Consider the following 19,539-nt stretch of genomic DNA (forward strand, 5'->3'; position numbering starts at 1 on the left):
TCACTTCAATGCTTTTATTTATATAATACATTTACTCACACAAATTCACAAATACTGTACAACCCAACCCCCTCCCTCCCTTTTCCCCTGTACATTTGCCCTCTAATTTTTTTCTCAATGCAGACTTTCTCTGTACAACACACACCCCACACTGTGCCCCCCTCCCCGCAATCCTGCTTGCACACTGCCCCTGGCCTAGGTTTCTCCTGGTGCACTGCCACCCGGCGGCCGTGACATATCTGAGCCAAGAGTGTTGCAGCCTGGCAGAAGGCCCGCCTCCTCCTTCACAACTCAGAAGCAGCATCTAGAGGTGATTTGGATGGCAGCCCATTGGTTGGAAAGGCAGAGGCAGGTTTTGTGTAAATTGTCCTTTCTTATGCTCCACCCTACATGTAGTTGTCCAAAGGTGGTGGGATTCCGTTTTGTTTGTTTCAATCCCAGCCATTATCCTTGATCATGTGGTTGAGTTCAATGATGTATTTTCCCTCCTTGTATTTCTGGCTGGTCTCAAAAGCTTGCTCCTGCGGAATGAGATAATACAAGAGGTTGTAGAAGAAATGCTGTGGATTTGTTTAGGGCAGGGATATGGGAAAATTGTAACTGGTGGGCCATTTGTGGCCCATTGGGGTCTATTTTGTAGCCTCTGGTAACACTATCAGAACACTGAAACGTCCAGTCTCCAAAATGTTTTATTAATGGTCTTGCAATACACATCCCCTTCCCCAACTGCCACAAAACATGGTTGTCCAGCTGTCTCTTTACCCCTATTATCTTGTCTTCCCATATGGAGATTGTCTGTATTTTGGCAGATTCTTGGAACCAGAAATGCCAGGAGTAGTTGCACAATCTATGGTAGGTTGCTGTGAGTTTTCCGGGCTGTATGGCCATGTTCCAGTAGCATTCCTTCCTTACATTTCACCCACATCTATGGCAGGCATCCTCGGAGGTTGTGAGGTTTGTTGGAAGCAAGGCAAGTGGGACTTATATATCTGTGGACTGTCCAGGGTGAGAGAAAGAACTCTTGTTGGTTTGAGGCAAGAGTGAATGCTACAATTAGCTACCTTGATTAGCAGGTGAAATGTCAGGAGAGAATGCTTCTGGAACATGGCCATATTGTCCGAAAAACTCACAGCAACCCAGTGATTCTGGCCATGAAAGCCTTTGACAACACAATCTATGGTGGTTTGACCACCTATTCCTCCTGCAGATGCCGTCTCTTGGGGTGGGGTGGGGGGTGGGGGTGGGGATGGGGGTGTGGGAGGAGGCCAAGCAAAGACTCACGTATTTCCATCCCAGCGTGGTCTTGCAGTTCTCACAATATATGTCGGCCACAGCATGTAGACCTGTCAGCAGAACTCGTTCTTCTGCTGGGCCACATCCAACATTCACTCTATATGGAATCAAGGAAAAGCAGAACAGAGAAGGAATGTGTCACTTTTTTGACAATGTCCAGCATTTGTTATCTGAGTTCCATCTTGACTTTTGATCAGTGGTGGGTCTCAATCCATGCAAGTATGGGCAAAGGATCTATACTTTAATTTACATAACAAGTATCCCATTCCTGTTTGGTGAACATGACAAACCTGGCCTTCCTGTTTACAGGGAGTTTGAATATTAAGGCCGTCCAAATAAAGTTGCAAAGCTCCATGCAGTTGGGAATCCTACCTTATTGGGGTTCTTGGATCACACAGGTAACTATAACCACTTCAATATTGTTATATTTTCCCTTTCATACTTTCCCCATAAGCATGAGGAATATGTGCATGGATACGGTGAAGTTCAATATACATATGTTCCTACCACAGATGCAATTACAGAACACCTGGAATAGGTTAGAGAACTATGGCTTCAGAGGGAATCAGTGAGATGTTCTTACTAACATCTAAATATTTTTTATGGCGGTACATGTAAGTCATGTTAGTCTGTAGTGTTAGTGTGTACAGTTCAGACATCATTTCTCCATCTCAATAAACACCATGTCATAGTTCTAACATAGAGCAAAGGCCCCTAACCTGTGGATTATGGATTCCTGGGGGGTCTAATTTGGTCTTTAAGGGGTGTATTAACCGGATGTGGGAAAGAGAGACTGATTTTTTTTCTTTAGCTTACTTTCTGTCACTTTTTTTCTTTAGCTCCTGTATTTAAATGCATCTAGTGGGAAAGCTTTCATCATATTCCTGGGATAAGGATGTGGTCTAAAAAAGGTTAAGAATCACTGAACTAGAGCTCACAGCAAGGTTAGAACAGAATGTAAATGCTACTATCTCAACCTACAGTAGGCCCAGGCTTAGCACAGCGGGTTGAACTGCTGTAGAAAATATTGCCGTTCAAAAGGCCAACAGTTCAAACCTGGGTCTGGGTGAGCTCCTGCCATCATCCCAGCTCCTGTTTACCTAGCAATTCGAAAACAGCTATGTGGGTAGATAAATAGGTACCGCTTGGCGGGGAGGTAATAAAGGCAGGCATGCCGGTGATTCAATCAGGAGGGTGTCTATGGACAACAAAGCTCTTTGGCATGGAAGATGGAATGACAGCACCTCCCCATGGCCAGAATTGAGCACAGCCTCAATGATGACGGAGATGGAAAAAGATGTGAAAGCCTTTATCTCTGTTTATGTACTGTTTGTCTTTATTAATTGTATAATGGCATCGAATGCTTGCCATATATGTGTATTGTAATCACATATATGGCAAACATATACATGTTATGTAATAGGGCGGAATATAAATAAAGTATATTATATATTATTATATTATATGTGATATATAATAGGGCAGAATATAAATAAAGATTATTATTATTATTATTATTATTATTATTATTATTATTATGTAGCTGTCTTTTAAACAGAGTTTGACCCCCCCCCCCCTTTATGATACTTACACAGAGTTAAATAAATATGCCCGGCCTTGGCTTCCTTGAAAAGACTGTAATAACAAGGAGACAAGGAAAAAAAGTCAACAAAAGGATGTTTTAGGAGCACTGTTAGTTAATCACAGCAAACGCAGAAAGAAATCTTGAATGTTTCCTCATCTACCTTTCTTGCTAATTTCAAGGTTCCTTGTGTTACAACAAAAATACAATCATATCCCACCAGTGTCTTTTTTCTTTGCTAGCTTGACTTTCCCAATCCTTGGTCCCAGTTGATAGTCCTCAAGCCCTGGTATCTCAGCTGCTTTCTGCATTTCCTTGTTTGTTCTTTGGCTCGCTTCCAGACACACCCCATCTATACAAGCTGAACATTATTTAATGATTAATCAGTCAAGAGCTCTAACTTGTTGACCATGCAGTATCTCTTAACGGTAGGGTGGGTATGGCAAGTCAAGTCTTGGCAGGGCCTTTAGGAAGAAATGTTAGGCCTGGAAAAGCCAGTTCATTAGAGAAGTAGCTATGGCTAGACAAGATGAGGACACTCCCCTGAATAAGAATTCTGCTCCCCAAGTGAAATTTTCTATCAGTCCCCAAATTTCTAGTATTGCAGAGAGTGAGGCATTGACAGTTGTTCTTCTATTGGCTGTGCTCTCATTTCTTGGTAACTATGCCTACCACTTTTCTTTGGATGCCTAACCTGTATCTATAAATACTCAATTACAATGCTGGAAATTTGAAGAGTGAAGTAGTATTTCACTGGGGGCAGAGTTTTTTTTACTAAGGGACGATACTCCACCCCAAATGTTACTTACACCCTTACAGCTGCTTTAGTGTCTGCATTTATCTGTTTCCACTGCTTCTTCCCATTTCCAATACTCCCATTCCTGGAATGCTGAAAAGCCCTACTGATAGTTCATCTCTGTTTAGCAATAACTCATCTGGGCAACAAAGCCAGCAGCCAGCAAGTGCTTTGTGCCTCCCTTTCTCTTCTGAGATTTTAACTGAATTAGTCACCAAGAGAAAACTCCCAGGCCAATATTTCTGCCTACCTGGGAGGTAATTTTTGCCTACCTGGGAGTGGCTAGGATGGACTGCTGTAGTTTAGGACTGAAATTCATCATTTTGAAATGGTAATAGTGCAGGCACGGGCAAACTTTGGCCCTCCAGGTGTTTTGGACTTCAACTCCCACAATTCCTAACAGCCTTGTGGCTGTTAGGAATTGTAGGAGTTGAAGTCCAAAACACCTGGAGGCCCAAAGTTTGCCCATGCCTGTGATAGTGCCTTAAACATGCAATGACTCTTATGTTTGGGTTGAGGGGCTCCTTACCCTTGAAGCCTTTCCCTCCCCACCAGAAAAAGAATATTACTTTGTTTGCACGTAAAATATTTTAGTCAGACTTTTGGCTATGAGGAAGTATTATAAAATGTTTTTTATATAATTTATGTTATTGTCGATGTTTTAATTCTGTGTTTTAATTCTGGTGTTTTAATTCTGTGTTTACTTAATTGTATGTTTTTGTGGCACTGAATTACTGCCAATATGTAAAGCCGCTCTGAGTACGCTTCGGGGTAGAGAAGGGCGGGATACAAATGTTGTAAATAAATATTATCAAGAAACCTATCCATTCGGGTTGCTGAGTACAAGCAAAAGTAAACATTGCACAAGCATAATAATACACAATAAGAATCTTATGAGTGAGGTAATGTCATAAAGCAAGTAGGACTTCGCTTTGTTTCTGCTTTCTCTTTAACCACTTTGATTTTTACTTCTCTTTTAAAAAAATAATCAGAGTAAGAAAGAGTGACCAGCCTCTCATTTTGATGCTGTAAACCAGTGGTTCTCAACCTTCCTAATGCTGTGACCCCTTAATGCAGTTCCTCATGTTGTGTTGACCCCCAAGCATAAAATTATTTTTGTTGCTACTTCATAATTGTAATTTTGCTACTGTTACAGATCGTAATGCAAATATCTGATATGCAGGATGTATTTTCATTCACTGGACCAAATACACGATATGCCCAAATTTGAATCCTGGTGAGGTGGGGGGTGGGGAGAGGAGATTGATTTTATCATTTGGGAGTTGTAATTGCTGGGATTTATAGTTCATCTACTACCAAAGAGTATTCTGAACTCCACCAATGATGGAATTGAACCAGTCTTGGCACACAGAACTCCCATGACCAATAGAAAATACTGGTAGAGTTTAGTGGGCATTGTCCTTGAGTTTTGGAGTTGTAGTTCACCTACATCCAGAGAGCACTGTGGACTCAAACAATGATGGATCTGGACCAAACTTGACATGAATATGTAATCTGCCCAAATGTGAACACAAGTGGAGTTTGGGGGAAATAGACCTTGATCTTTGAGAGTTGTAGTTGCTGGGATTTATAGTTCACCTACAATTAAAGAGCATTCTGGTCCCCACCAACAAAAGAATTTGGCCTAACTTCTCACAGAGAACCCCCATAATCAACAGAAAATATTGTGTTTTCTGATGGTCTTTGGCCACCCTCTGACACCCCCTCACGACCCCCCCAGGGGTCCTGATCCGCCAGGTTGAGAAACTGCTGTAAACTATAGCAGCTCACCAAGGACATCTGATTCCCTGCCATTTACCTTGGAGATGAGATCGTCGTGGTTGGCCAGGTGGGCCCTGCAGTGCACACAGCTGTAGCGTCGGTGGCAATTGTCCAGGTAGGCTTGGAAGGTTTTGGGTTTGGACAGCCTCACCATTGTGGTGGGGTTGCACGAGTGAAAGAAGCCACAGGAGGGGTATGAAGAACCAGACAGTCCTCAAAAGCCTAATTAAAAGAGCAAGTCAAGAGAGAACGGTTACCAAAACACAGACACAGACAAGCTGGCATGAGCGGGGAATGTTTGTATGGGAGTTAAAGGGGTTTGTTTTTGTTCTGGGAGCTAGTCAAGTTCTATTTAACCAGTCTGGTATCTAAACAAAAATAGTACCACGTGCTTTCCCCTCCCTAAGCAATTTCTCAAAGGCTCAACCTGTCATTAACCCCAAGATGTAGGTCAGGGCTGCTTGCCTGTGATGAAACAGCCTTACCAGGAATAGAACCCAAGCTTCCCAGCTCTAATACACCACCCCTTCTGAAGAAGTTTCTGTTAGTGACCTCTTCCCCTTTCTAATAGGTCTGGAGCTGTGAGTGCCATCTGCCACAACAGTTGGATTTCATTATCGGAGAACCCAGGGACTCTTGGCTTTCTGTTACTTTCATTTATATCACAATCAGGGCATCCAGAAGGCTCTGGCACATGGTCAACAATTTTAAAACAAAGCTTTCATCCATTGCCATCTTTCCCTTTTGCCTGTGTCTATTGTTCCTGTTTAGAATTAACTACCACCCACCTAGTCTAGTTTATCTCTCTTTCACAGACAGGACTTGGAATGCTATGATTTTCAGGCTCAAAATGTCTTGAGATCAAACGATGAATAGAATAGGAGGTTAAAAAAATATGCAGAAGGAATAATGACCATATGTCTGAGGGAGGGAAGAGAGAAAGAGCCAAACAATGAATGTTAGAAGACGTTCAGCCTTTTGGGAAGATGGCAGGAGTAATAAATGGATATAATGCAATGAGCATAGAAGTAATGTAGGGGATAGCTATTAAAGCATGGAAAAAGGAGACGTTTCAGAAAGGATTGAAGAAATGGATGGCAGTAAAGGGCATGCCTAAATGCAGAACAGAGGGAGTTGTGTAGTAGAAGGCACATTTGTGTGCAGATTTGAGGGCAAAGGAGCCTGCAAATTCCAGCTGGATGTGGAAGGAGGAGATAGACACAAAGCAGCCCACAGATGGACGCAGGGAGGGCCAAGAGAGGGGAGGGGACAGCCACAGTGCAGGGAAGATGTAGTTGCTTCAGCAAGCATGAAGAAATTTTGTTGGGGAAGGGGAGTCACGCAAACTGAGAGCCCTTTGCAAGGAGGGAGGGATTGACATTTGCTTTGCAAAAGGAAGTGCGATGGGGAAGGGAAAAAAAAAACAGTTCCTTGAAAGGGAAACAAACCCGCCAGCCCTAGAGGCAGGGAAATGCTAGAGAAAATGGAGGCTGAGATTCTATGCATCTGCAAACAAAAAAATACAGGAAGTGAATTTTAGTGTAGTGGGGAGCATCTAAAAGGAATCAGTATCCTACATATTAGATATTTATCCTCTACCATTGCAAGTTGTAGCTCTGGTCCTCCCTGTTAACTAATGTCTGTTGTTCTATGCTCTTTCCCCTTGAAATATTTTCACTGGGGCCTGTTTTTCTTCTTCTAGAGATTGATAAGAGACCAGTAACTACAGGGCAGATAAAGATTGAGATGAACAAGGGGGGCATTTAACAATAAAGGTGAAAGAAAGGCAAGACTTGACAAGTTAACAGAGATCAGTCAGAAAAGGGAAGTAGTTTTTTTTAAAAAGGTTTGTAACAAAATAGATTTATTCCTACTTCAGCAAATTAACAAAATGCTGTGGGAAAAACAGAATGCTACACAGCTATTGCACAACTGTCTGCAAAAAATATGCTCCTCATTACATTTGAGAGCATAATGTTAATGTGTATCTGTGGCAACTTAGATACACTTCCGTGCAAAATACAGGATTGCCCAACAGACAATGGAAACACACTGGCTACCAGCTCACTAAATATGGAGGCTTTTATTTTTGAGAGAGATCATGACTGTGTTGTTGGTAGTATAGTGGAGAATAAGACTAAGAAACAAATGTAAATTATCTTTGCCCAGTAAATCATTCAAAATAAGAAAAAAAGTCATAATGTACTTTAAACAGTATTTCCACCAGACAGTAGGATCGTTCTTTGTATGACAAAAAATATACCAGATTTGAATCCCATAGTCCATAGTGTGAGAAGCAATTGTCTTAAGATGCCTTTAACATAAGAGTCCTGTAAAATGGCTATTCAGTCCCCTATGAGGCTGTGGAACAGATTTTGACCCAGGCCTTTTGGTTTTTAGAGCAGAAATTGCTGTGCTCATATCAACATGCTGCAGAATGTATATATTTAATATAGATTGGCTCTGTTTTGCAGAAACCAAGAACACACCAATGTTTATATTGTAGAAACAAAGAAATAGTGGGATGTGAAATTTAAGAGACCTGGTTCTCAAGAAAACATGGTCTACATCATGCTACTATTTCTTTTATCACATAGTAGGTAGGTAGGTAAAGGTTTTCCACTGACATTATTATTATTATTATTATTATTATTATTATTAACTTTATTTGTACCCCGCTAGCATCTCCCGGAGGACTCGATGCGGCTTACACAGGCCGAAGCCTCAAACACAATACAGTAGAAAGTATAACATCACAACAACAAGGCAAATCAAACAATAAGCAAAATAACATAACACCACAATACTAAGCAAATCAAACAATAAGCAAAATAACAACAAAGACAGTACATCAGGACATTATTAAAAACTGGTTCGGCCGGCGCGCTGGGGTACAAGGGTTAAAAGTGCTGAATGGCAGGAGGCACGTAGGGTTAAAAGTGCGATGTGCAGCGACAATTTGTTATGCTAAGGTGCTACTAGGACTTGGGGTGGGGATTCCTAGTCTGGGAAGGCACAACGGAACAGCCAAGTTTTTAGGTTCCTTCTGAAAACGGCTAGAGTGGGGGCCTGTCTGAGATCTTTTGGGAGGGCGTTCCAAAGTTGGGGGGCCGCCACAGAAAAGGCCCTGTCACGTGTCCCCACCAAGCGCGCTTGCGACGTGGGTGGGATCACGAGCAGGGCCTCTCCAGATGACCGTAACGAGCGCGTGGGTTCATAGATGGTGATGCGGTCACGCAGGTAGGGTGGTCCCAATCGGGTCCGACTCGGGGTGATGCTCATCTCTATTTCTAAGCTGAAGAGCCAGCGTTGTCCGTAGACACCTCCAATATCATGTGGCCAGCATGACTGAATGGAGTGCCATTACCTTCCTGCCAAAGTGGTACCTATTGATCTACTCACATATGCATGTTTTTGAACTGCTACTTTGGTAGAACCTGGGGCTAACAGCGGGAGCTCACCCTGCTCCCTGGATTCGAACCGCCAACCTTTCAGTCAGCAGCTCAGCAATTTAACCCACTACACCATCGGAAGTATATACACACACACACATATGTATGTATGTATGTATATTGATTAATAGATTACTGGGGAAGGAGCCCGGAGAGAGAGAGAGATGGGCCTTGAATGGGAAGCAATCCAAGCTACATAAAATACCTTTGTTTTTTGTTTTTGGGTTGCAAAAATTATTATTTATATGTCATAGTCTTTGGTCTATTAAATATTTATTAAATAAGAAATCTTTAAGGTACAATTAGAGAAGTGGGGAGGGAGATATTTGGTTGACACAGTTTTTAAAGATAGGCTCTGAATGCTTGCAAACTTAGGTTCTTTGTCAAATAGATATGACAGGATATTTATTCAGTGGGCTATAATCTTTCTGGAAGAAACACTAAGTTTGTCACTAGCCAGTTAATATTAAATCCACTGATGTCTGCACAAATGTTTGTTTATGTGATTTTAATTAAATATTAACATAGCAAATTCAGAATATGAGAAAATATGTAATGTTTCCCTCCACCATTTTTTTTTTGTTTTACCAAATTGTGTGTCTGTTAAGATAAGATTTGTTGGATACCAAAACTCAACTAGGAAAAACACAGACTCTTCTATTAGATCTCAATACATAATCCTTGGCTCCTGCATTCTGGGAAATATTGGTGGTATATTTACTGTTACAGGCTATAAAGATATGGTCTAAATGACCCTCCTTTCATAAACAGTTCCAGAGTTATGATTTGTGGGGTTTGGCTCAGTGCCTCCAACCAGTATTATGCTGGCAATATTGTCTAGAGCAGGCATGGGCAAACTTGGGCCCTCGGGGTGTTTTGGACTCCAACTCCCACCATTCCTAACAGCCTCAGGCCCTTTCCTTTTCCCCCTCAGCCGCTTAAGCTTAAGCGGCTGAGGGGGAAAAGGAAAGGGCCTGAGGCTGTTAGGAATGTTGGGAGTTGGAGTCCAATACGCCCCAAGGGCCCAAGTTTGCCCGTGACTGCTGTAAATTCAATCTAGTTGAATTCTTTAGATGCATCAAGTCTCTAAAATTCTTTTTTTGTCCTGATATGCCAGTCTCATAGCGGTATCTTTGCACTGTGCCAATTGTTGACACTGATTTCAGCCTCCCAAGGCCCTGAGGCTGTTAGGAATGGTGGGAGTTGAAGTCCAAAACACCCCAAGGGCCCAAGTTTGCCCGTGACTGCTGTAGATTCACTCTTGTTGAATTCTTTAGATGCATCAAATCTCTAAAATCCTTTTTTTGTCCTGATATACCAGTCTCATAGTGATATATTTGCACTGTGCCGATTGTTGACACTGATTTCCGCCTCCCAGGGCCCTGAGGCTGTTAGGAATGGTGGGAGTTGAAATCCAAAACACCTGGAGGGCCCAAGTTTGCCCATGCCTCCTCTACAGACAAACAATTACACAAGCTAGTCAAGAATTAAGGGACACAATACTATTCTGAACTGGAGATCACAGTCTTTGTCTAGATCAGTGGTTCTCATCCTGGGGTCCCCAGGTGTTTTTGGTCTACAACTCCCAGAAATCCCAGCCAGTTTACCAACTGTTAGGATTTCTGGGAGTTGAAGGCCAAAAACATCTGGGGACCCCAGGTTGAGAACCACTGGTCTAGATCTTTTTTTTCTCTGACACGAAAATGAACACATTGTTCAATTTGGAGAAAGATCCTGCCTTCATTCTAATACATCAAAAGGCAATGTATGTAGTGGGTATATGCAAGGATTGCCTGGAGAAGAATATTACCAACCTCTGCTGTCAGAATGGACAAAGTAATTGCTTGCTGGAATGTATGCCATCCCTTGTTATTCAACAACCCCATTTGTCACTTGGGGATTAGAGATTGGATTATAGATTGTTACTGCAATGAGATACCCAGTCTCCCACTGCAGGCCTTAATGCGACATCCTCCCCAAAGTCCAGATTTATTGTGGTGTATGCTTCCATAGACTTGAGCCCACTTCCCAACCCACCCACCCACTCTAGAATCTCACCTGGCAGAAGAGAAATGTCGAAGGTGTGCCCCTTCTTTGGATGAAGCCTCTTAGCTCTCCCAAGGCTGAGAAGGTGAGGGTCAGAGGGTTCAAGTTTGCCTTTTTGGGTGGGGAGATACCCCGCCGGGAGTCTTGCAGCCCCCCAGAAAAAGCTCCAGCTGGAAGTCTAGACTTCCTCTTGTTTACAAACCAGAGCTGAGAAACAAAGGTGTCTCCACCCCTTTTTTCTCTCCCTCCTCCTTTCTGCAGGCTTTCCCCCTTCGCTCCTTCCTCTTCCCTTTCCAGCCAATGAAACCACAGTATGCAAATAAACTGCAGAGTTTTGGAGAGGGGAGGGGAAGCGAGTGGAGGAAGCACATCATCTGGCACATGAGAGGTGGGCGGAGGCACTGGGGAGGCGGATGGGTGCGGGGTGGGCATGGAGTTGCACTGCAGGTGGGCAGGAGGCAGAGGTAGGCAAGGCTCACCCTCGAGGCATTGTGCCACTGAACGTGTGCAAAGTGCTTTGGCCTCGTTTTCGGAGAGCTGTCAGATCAGAGGATGCATCTGTCAGGCATCTCTGCACTTTCTGTTTACAAAAAAAAAAAAAAAAACAAAAACAACCCCAATATGCTGCAGATGAAACAATGACGCTGTAGATAAGAATAGCCTTGTTTTAGAAACAGGAATAGCTTTCCTGTTAGGTTTCTGTGCCAAAATAAAATATCAAGACATGAACAAAAGCAGCTCTTGCTGCAAATTGTTGCTGGTAACATTACTATTAGATTTTTAATGTGTCTTTCAGAAAGTTCAAAGTAATGCACATGGTCTCTTGCTGAGAATGGGGAAAGTATTATTTATTTCCAACATTTCTACCCCATCCTTCTCAACCCCTGAAGGGGGACTGAGGATGGCTTAAATAAAGGTAAAGGTTTCCCCTGACATTAAGTCCAGTCATGTGTGAGTCTGGGGGTGGTGCCCATCTCCATTTCTAAGCCCCCGGTGGCGCAGTGGGTTAAAGCACTGTGCCGGCAGGACTGAAGACCGACAGGTCGCAGGTTCGAATCCGGGGAGAGGCGGATGAGCTCCCTGTATTAGCTCCAGCTCCTCATGCGGGGACATGAGAGAAGCCTCCCACAAGGATGATAAAACATCAAAAATCATCCATGCATCCTCTGGGCAACATCCTTGCAGACGGCCAATTCTCCCACAACAGGAGCAGTTGCTCCTGACACGACAAAAAAAAAAAAAATTCTAAGCCAAAGAGCCAGCATTGTCCATAGACACCTCCAAGGTCATGTGGCCATCATGACTGCATGGAGCACCATTACCTTCCCCTCGGAGCGGTACCTATTTTTAAAATATATTTCTTATTAAAGAGTTTTCTTACATTTAAAAGAGATGGGGTTCTAGGATTAAAGATAGGATAGAGTAGAGGTAGGAAAGGTAGGGAAAGAGGCAAAGGATTTGGGTCCGGGACTCATGCTGGATGGGGGGAGGGTATGGGTGAGTCTTAGGAAAAATAAAGTAATCTGGAAAGGGAGAAAGGGAAGGCGTATGGGTTGTGAAGGGGTTTTCTAACTTCCCCAATCTTCTTCTCCATGGTTCCAGGTCTTATATCTTCCTGTCTCTAAAGTTTTAGTCTTCCAAGGTTGCTTCTTCCTCTTCTTTTGTATCTTGTCCAGTTTTCATTAATGATAGGGATTCTTCAAATAACTTCCAGTTTTTTCATTGGTCTTTCATATGAGTGGTACCTATTGATCTACTCACATTTGCATGTTTTCGTACTGCTAGGTTGGCAGAAGCTGGGGCTGACAGCGAGAGCTCACGCCGCTCCCTGGATTCAAACCTGTAACCTTTTGGTCAGCAAGTTCAGCAGCTCAGTGCTTTAAGCCACTGTGCCACCAGGGGCTCTTACTACCAGGACGGCTTACACTTGGCAACAATTCGATGCCGCAACATATAACAAATGCAATAATATAACAACAATTAAAACAACAAGTAGAACATTAATTAAAACAATAAAAACAGTATTGCCAGCCATATCACCATTCCAGTCCGATTCCACATCCAAAGTGCTATTACGTCTGCTGTCCAAAGTATGGCCGAATGATATATATAGACTCTGAGGGCTAATTATAGAACCCCAGAAACTCCTTTTAAAATCCTCAAACCGCTCCAAAATGTTAATTTTGATCAAATTTCCAGCCCTAAACAATTAGTTGTTGTGTAAAGGTAAGATAAGGTAACGGTTTTCTCCTTAAGTCCAGTCTTGTCCGATTCTGGGGGTTGGTGCTCATCTCCATTTCTAAGCCGAGGAGCTAGCATTGTCCGTAGATGCCTTTAAGGTTATGTGGCTGGCATGACTGCATGGAGCACCGTTACCTTCCCGCTGGAGCGGTATCTATTGATCTACCCACATTTTCATGTTTACAAACTGCTAGATTGGCAGAAGCTGGGAGCTCACGCTGCTTCCTGGATTTGAACCTGAAACCTTTTGGTCAGCAAGTTCAGCGGTTCAGCAGTTTAACCCATTGCGCCACTGGGGGCCTCCCATGTAAAGGTAAAGTTTTCCCCTGACATTAAGTCTAATCGTGTCTGACTCAGGGGGATGGTGTTCATCTCCATGTCTAAGTCAAAGAGTCGGCATTGTTTGTAGACACCTCCAAGGTAATGTAGCCAGCATGACTGCATGGAGTGCCATCACCTTCCAGCAGAAGACCTATTGATCTACTCATATTTTGCATGTTTTCAAACTGCTAGGTTGGCAGAAGCTGTGGCTAACAAGCGGGAGCTCACCTTGCTCACCAGATTTGAACTGCCGACCTTTCGGTCAACAGGCGCCACAGATTAGTGGTTTAATCCACTGCACCACTAGGGGGCTGAATTGTTGTGTAATATACTTTTTAAAAGCATGACACTCATACAATGTGTTTATTTGGGTCCCCTAGGTCTCTGCTACTCCTTACAACCCCATGCTGTCCAGTTGTTGGCACTTGTTGCTTTCAAATTCAAGAAAGAGGGAGAAAATGAGAGGGAATATAATTTTGCCTTTCTCAGTAGACTCAGGCAAAAGCAAGCTGTATGTATGGCAGCCAGTGCCATACATACAGTATCAACACATATGATTTTTATGTGTGCACCGAGTATCTAGAGAAGGTATGCAAGCAATGTAAGTGATAGAAATGTGTGACTGTTAGTGAATGGAATAACAAAGTTGATACCGTATATAAATGTTTCAGAAATGGTAATTTCAGTGTTCTCAGAACCTTTAAAAAGATAAAGGTAAAGATTTCCCCTGACATTAAGTTTAGTCGTGTCTGACTCTGGGGGGTGGTGCTCATCACCATTTTTAAGCTGAAGAGCCAGCATTATCCGTAGACACCTCCAAGGTTGTGTGGCCAGCATCACTGTATGGAGCACCGATACCTTCCCACAGAAGCAGTACCTATTGATCTACTCACATGTGCATGTTTTCAAACTGCTAGGTTGACAGAAGCTGGTGTTAACAGCGGGAGTTCACCTCTGCCTCTGGATTCGAACTGCTGACCTTTTGGTCAACAAGTTCAGCAGCTCAGCAGTTTAATTCGCTGCACCCACCGGAGGCCCTATAAGTGCCTATAAGTAATAAGTGCCATTTTTGTTGCTTTTTGTAGTTTTCTTCTTTTGTTTTGTTTTGTTTGATCTATTAGAGAAAAAGGCTAAGAAATCCGAGCTGCAGTGGTCTATTATGACAAAAACATGCATAGACAGCTGCCTGAATATTTGTTACGAAATACTGTATGATAAAGTTGGGATGTGATGATAGCTATTCTGTATACCTTTGTATCTACTTGAATCCTATTTCATAATACAGGGTTAGTCAAAATGCATAGGCCAATAAGCCATTCAATTGAATGGCTTATTGGCCTATGCATTTTGACTAACCCTGTAGATTTTCAGATGTAACTATTCACTATATGGGCCTAAATATCTTAAATGCAACAGATCTTGTCTGATCTTGGTTGCTAAGCAGGGTTAGTTCTGGTTAATAGTTGGATGGAAGACCACCAATGAATAGTGTAGGCTGTATAGCAAAACCACCTCTGAATAGTCCTTGCATAAGAAAATTAGAAATTAAGGATTTGCTATAAGTCATCATTTGTTTAAATGGGGTGTTGTGTGGTTTCTGGGCTATATAGCCATGTTCTAGCAGCATTTTCTCCTGACATTTTGTCTGCATCTGTGGCTAGCATCTTCAGAGGATTTGTTTAAATCTTTGTTTATCCATGTAATGACGTCTAATCCTTCTTCAAGTGATGTAGCCTCTGTGCTGGCCAAATTGCCCAGTCAGACAAGCATGATCTGTACCTTTTGGCTTTGGAGGGAATAAGAAGACCCAGTCAATCTGCAGAGTTATCACTAAGCAGGGAGTCCCACCACTGAATAAAATGTAAGATTAGACAACAGGGTCCTTTTGAGAAAATGAACTATAGAATTTTTTTACTTTACCTCAATATACTTTGCAATAACACATATTATTTCACAATATTTGGAAGAAAATAATTTTAATAAGGGCGGATGTATCATGGCATCATCACAGCTGTGCTAAATGCTCCCAACCGAACCTGGCTTAAGCTGCCAGTGTAAACTCATCTTTTGATGTCTATAATTGCAGCAACTATTAAGCTGTGCCCATGAAATTAAATCATTAGGATTTTTTGTTGCAGGAAACAGATATTATTTTGTTATGAAAAGGACTTGTGAGCTGTATTGTTGTGGTAGTGATGGCGGCATGCCTTCAGATCATTTCTGATTTATGGCAACCCTAAGGCGACCGTATAACAAGGTTTTCTTGTCAGAACTTTTCCAGAGGGGATTTATTCATGCCTCCTTTTAGAGCAGCATTTCTCAACCTGGGAGTTGGGATTCCTGGGGGTGGGGTCATGAGAGGGTTTCAGAGGAGTTGCCAAAGACTACCAGAAAACATATTTATATTTTTTACAGCTTTTATATTCCGCCCTTCTCACCCTGCAGGGGACTCAGGGCGGATTACAGTGTACACATATATGGCAAACATTCAATGCCAATTTTTAACATACAACATATACAGACATAGACAGAGGCTATTTCACTTTTTCTGGCCGCCAGGGGAGCTGTCACTTTCATCGTCCATCTGCAACAAGTACTTCCGCATTCCCCGCATGCTTTTTGCTGGAGTGCTTGCTGGAGTCTTTTTTTATGGCCTCATAAATTAGTTAATTTAGCCTCCCCACACTTTTAAGGTGGTACCTAATTTTCCTACTTGACAGATACAACTGTCTTTCAGGTTGCAAAGGTCGACAACTGGCTACACAATTGGTTGGAAACCCACTCCAACCCGGGCTGGCTTCGAACTCATGACCTTTTGGTCAGAGTGATCTTAATGCAGCTGACACTCAGCCAGCTGCGCCACAATCCCGGTGCAGAAATATACTGTATTTCTGATGGTCTTAGGAACCCCTTTGGCAGAGAAGGCTGAAGATCTCTCCGCATGTCCTTCTCTTCCTTTTTGGAAATAGATGGCAAATCCTCCCACCAAAAGCCCTCCCTCCCCCTCTGTGAATGGCCAGCCTCTTAGCCAAGGGGAGGGCTGTTTCTGAGACTCCAAGTGGGGAGGGGAGAGCAGGTGTGCTTAGCGCATGGCAACATGCTGCACATGTGCGGGCGAGGGAGAGCATGTGAGGGTGGGGAGAGGCTCGTGCCAGCAAGTCCATTCAAAGCATGGGGGTTCTGTGTGGGAAGTTTGGCCCAATTCTATCATTGGTGGGGTTCAGAATTCTCTTTGATTGTAAGAAAGCTATAAAGCCCAGCAATGACAACACTGAAATGTCATAGTGTATTTCCCCCAAACTCTACCAATGTTTACATTTGGGCATATTGAGTATTTGTGCCAAGTTTGGTCCAGATCTATCATTGAGTCCACAGTGCTCTCTGGATGTAGGTGAACTACAACTCCAAAACTCAAGGTCAGTGCCCACTAAACCCTTCTAGTATTTTCTGTTAGTCGTGGGAGTTCTGTTTGCCAAGTTTGGTTCAATTCCCTTGTTGGTGGAGTTCAGAATCCTCTTTGATTGTAGGTGAACTATAAATCTCAGCATCTACAACTCCCAAATGACAAAATAAATCCCCCTCAACCCCAGCAGTATTTAAATTTGGGCATATCAGGTATTTGTGCGAAATTTGGTCCAGTGAATGAAAATACATCCTGCATATCAGATATTTACATGATGATTCATAACAGTAGTAAAATTACAGTTATGATGTAGTAACAAAAATAATTTTCTGGTTGGGGGTCCCCACAATATGAGGAACTGTATTAAGGGGTCACGGCATTAGAAAGGTTGAGAAACACTTTTCTAGAGTGTGATACCCAAAGGGTTCCCATCGCTGAGTACCCTAGTGTTCTAGTCCAACACAGAACATTACAGTCCTTGTACTGACTGAAATGTTGAGGCAGAGCATGGCACCCTATTCCTTAAGTTATTGGATGTGCTGCCTGTCTGCCTTAACCATTGTTTTCTTCCTGGTTTTGCTTGGGTTCTAGTAAGAGTAGGCTTAGGCTGCAATCTCCCTATTCCTTCTTAAGAGACTGTAGGCGTGAGAAAACTGTGAAGTAAGAATACAGCACAGTATTTTGGACTAAATGTACTTCCTGAACACTCTTCAAGGGCAGTCTCATGCATAATAATTACACCCCTGTGATTGCTATAATTATTAATTACATCAATTTTGGATGTGCAATTTTAGAAAAATTATTTAGTCATAAGTATCATGGCACGAGGGCATCATAATTGAGAGCAGTTTGCTGAAGAAGAAGGTGTTAGCTTAAGTTTCTGGATTGAGACAGTATTCTGGTAGCACACAGGTTGTCTTGAAGAGCAGAGCTGTGCCAAGCATCAGTTCTTCTGTCAAGGTGCTTGTGTAAGACTATATATATATATATGCTTATGTTCCTATATATGTCAACATCTGATTCTGGAGAAGAATCTAGTATAAGCAAATGAAGTGGAAACCTATGTTTGGAATCTTGTCTTATCATATGTTGGTAGTGCCAAGTATCTGCTTAGGGAGGGGTAGAGACGAATAACTACTTACCTACTTGGGATAACACCTTGATTCCCCTCTCAATTGCATTAAGTCTCTGTTGACACCAAATAACAGAGAAGGAGAAGGAAAACTGGTCCTACAAATGACAGGTTAGGCTTCTAAACTTGTCAGCTGTCTTGTTTCTTAAAGCATGTGCTCCTGCATTGTCTCCCACAGGATTACAAATAGGACAAAATCTCTATTCTTTCTATCTCTAAAGAGGTTTGTCTGCTTCATTAAAACAGTCCTGAGATTAGTGGTCAACTGTCTTTTCCTTCTTTAGAAATCACTTCGAAGTGTTAATTTCTTTGTTTCTTATTTGCTGTCAAAGGTTTCCTGTGGTGGACATTTGGGGACCTGTTCTAATCTGTTTTGTGTTGATTTTGGGGAAAAGTTTGAGTGAGCATGATGATCATCAGTCGAACAGCACCAAGAAAAGTTAAATGAACAGTACCAAAATTAAATGTTAAATGAAGATATAGCAGTCCCTAGATGACTGAAAGCCAAATGCCTTCCTTTTTGAGCAGTGGGAACGGCCCACATTTTGGGTTGCTGTTAGTTTTCTGGGCTGTATGGCCATGTTCCAAAAGCATTCTTTCTCTACGTTTCACCCACATCTATGGCAGGCATCCTCTGAGGTTGTGAGATTTGTTGGAAACTAGGCAAGTGGGGGTTTACATATCTGTGGAATGTCCAGGGTGGGAGAAAGAACTCTTGTCTGTTTGAGATATTTATTTATTTACTTATTTACTGTATTTGTATACCACCTTTCTCAGCCTGCAGGCAACAATTCGATGCTATTAATATTAAAATATTAATATATAATATAAAACCACAACAGAATCAATACAAACATTAATAATTAGCATCTCCTTGTTAAAACATTTTCCAGTCCCATTGTCTAGTCATTCCATTTTCCTATGTCAGTTACTCTGCATTTGCAAACGTTTGCTCAAAAAGCCACGTCTTGACTTTTTCCCCAAAATGTTAAAAGGGAGGGGACAGATCTGAATTCCTGTTTCTTGATGAAAGGCACTGCAGATGAATTGAACCTGAGAAGTCAGCTGTAGCAGAGCACCTGATGAACCAACCTGAATACAGCATATTATCTGAGAATACTGAAATGCGGGACCACTCTAACAACCACCATGTTAGACTAAACAAAGAAGGAATTAAAATTCACAAGCATGTGGACAATTTCAACAGAAAGAAGGAAACCATGAAAAGAACAAAATCTGGATACCAGTATTAAAAGCCAGTAAATAAAAAGCAACACTCAAAAACAGGGGAAATCCAGACAGGAATCAATCAGGGCCAGCTAACACCTCCCAACAAAGGATCCCCTCAGGCAGCAGTCAACCAGGCTTTGAAGCTGCAAGGCCATTAAATGCTAATCAAGGTGGCCAATTGCAACATTCACACTTGCCTCCAACAGTTCTTCCTCCCACTCTGGAGATTCCACAGATATATAAACCCCACTTGCCTAGTTT

The 19,539-nt window shown here is 42.4% G+C and overlaps 1 protein-coding gene across 1 annotated transcript; it reads right to left on the reverse strand.

Annotated features, from left to right (window-relative positions):
* YPEL3 (yippee like 3) lies at positions 1–11,208 on the reverse strand. Its single transcript, XM_060780290.2, has 5 exons — positions 10,964–11,208; positions 5,491–5,675; positions 2,885–2,928; positions 1,282–1,390; positions 1–521 (listed from the first exon to the last, which is right to left on the reverse strand). Exons 2-5 carry the CDS (start codon positions 5,605–5,607, stop codon positions 432–434), a joined length of 360 nt encoding a protein of 119 aa, XP_060636273.1. The 5' UTR covers positions 5,608–5,675; positions 10,964–11,208; the 3' UTR covers positions 1–431.
* Positions 11,209–19,539: the final 8,331 nt, after the last annotated feature.

The sequence above is a fragment of the Anolis sagrei genome, chromosome 6 (assembly GCF_037176765.1).
Source record: "Anolis sagrei isolate rAnoSag1 chromosome 6, rAnoSag1.mat, whole genome shotgun sequence".
Lineage (NCBI taxonomy): Eukaryota > Metazoa > Chordata > Lepidosauria > Squamata > Dactyloidae > Anolis > Anolis sagrei.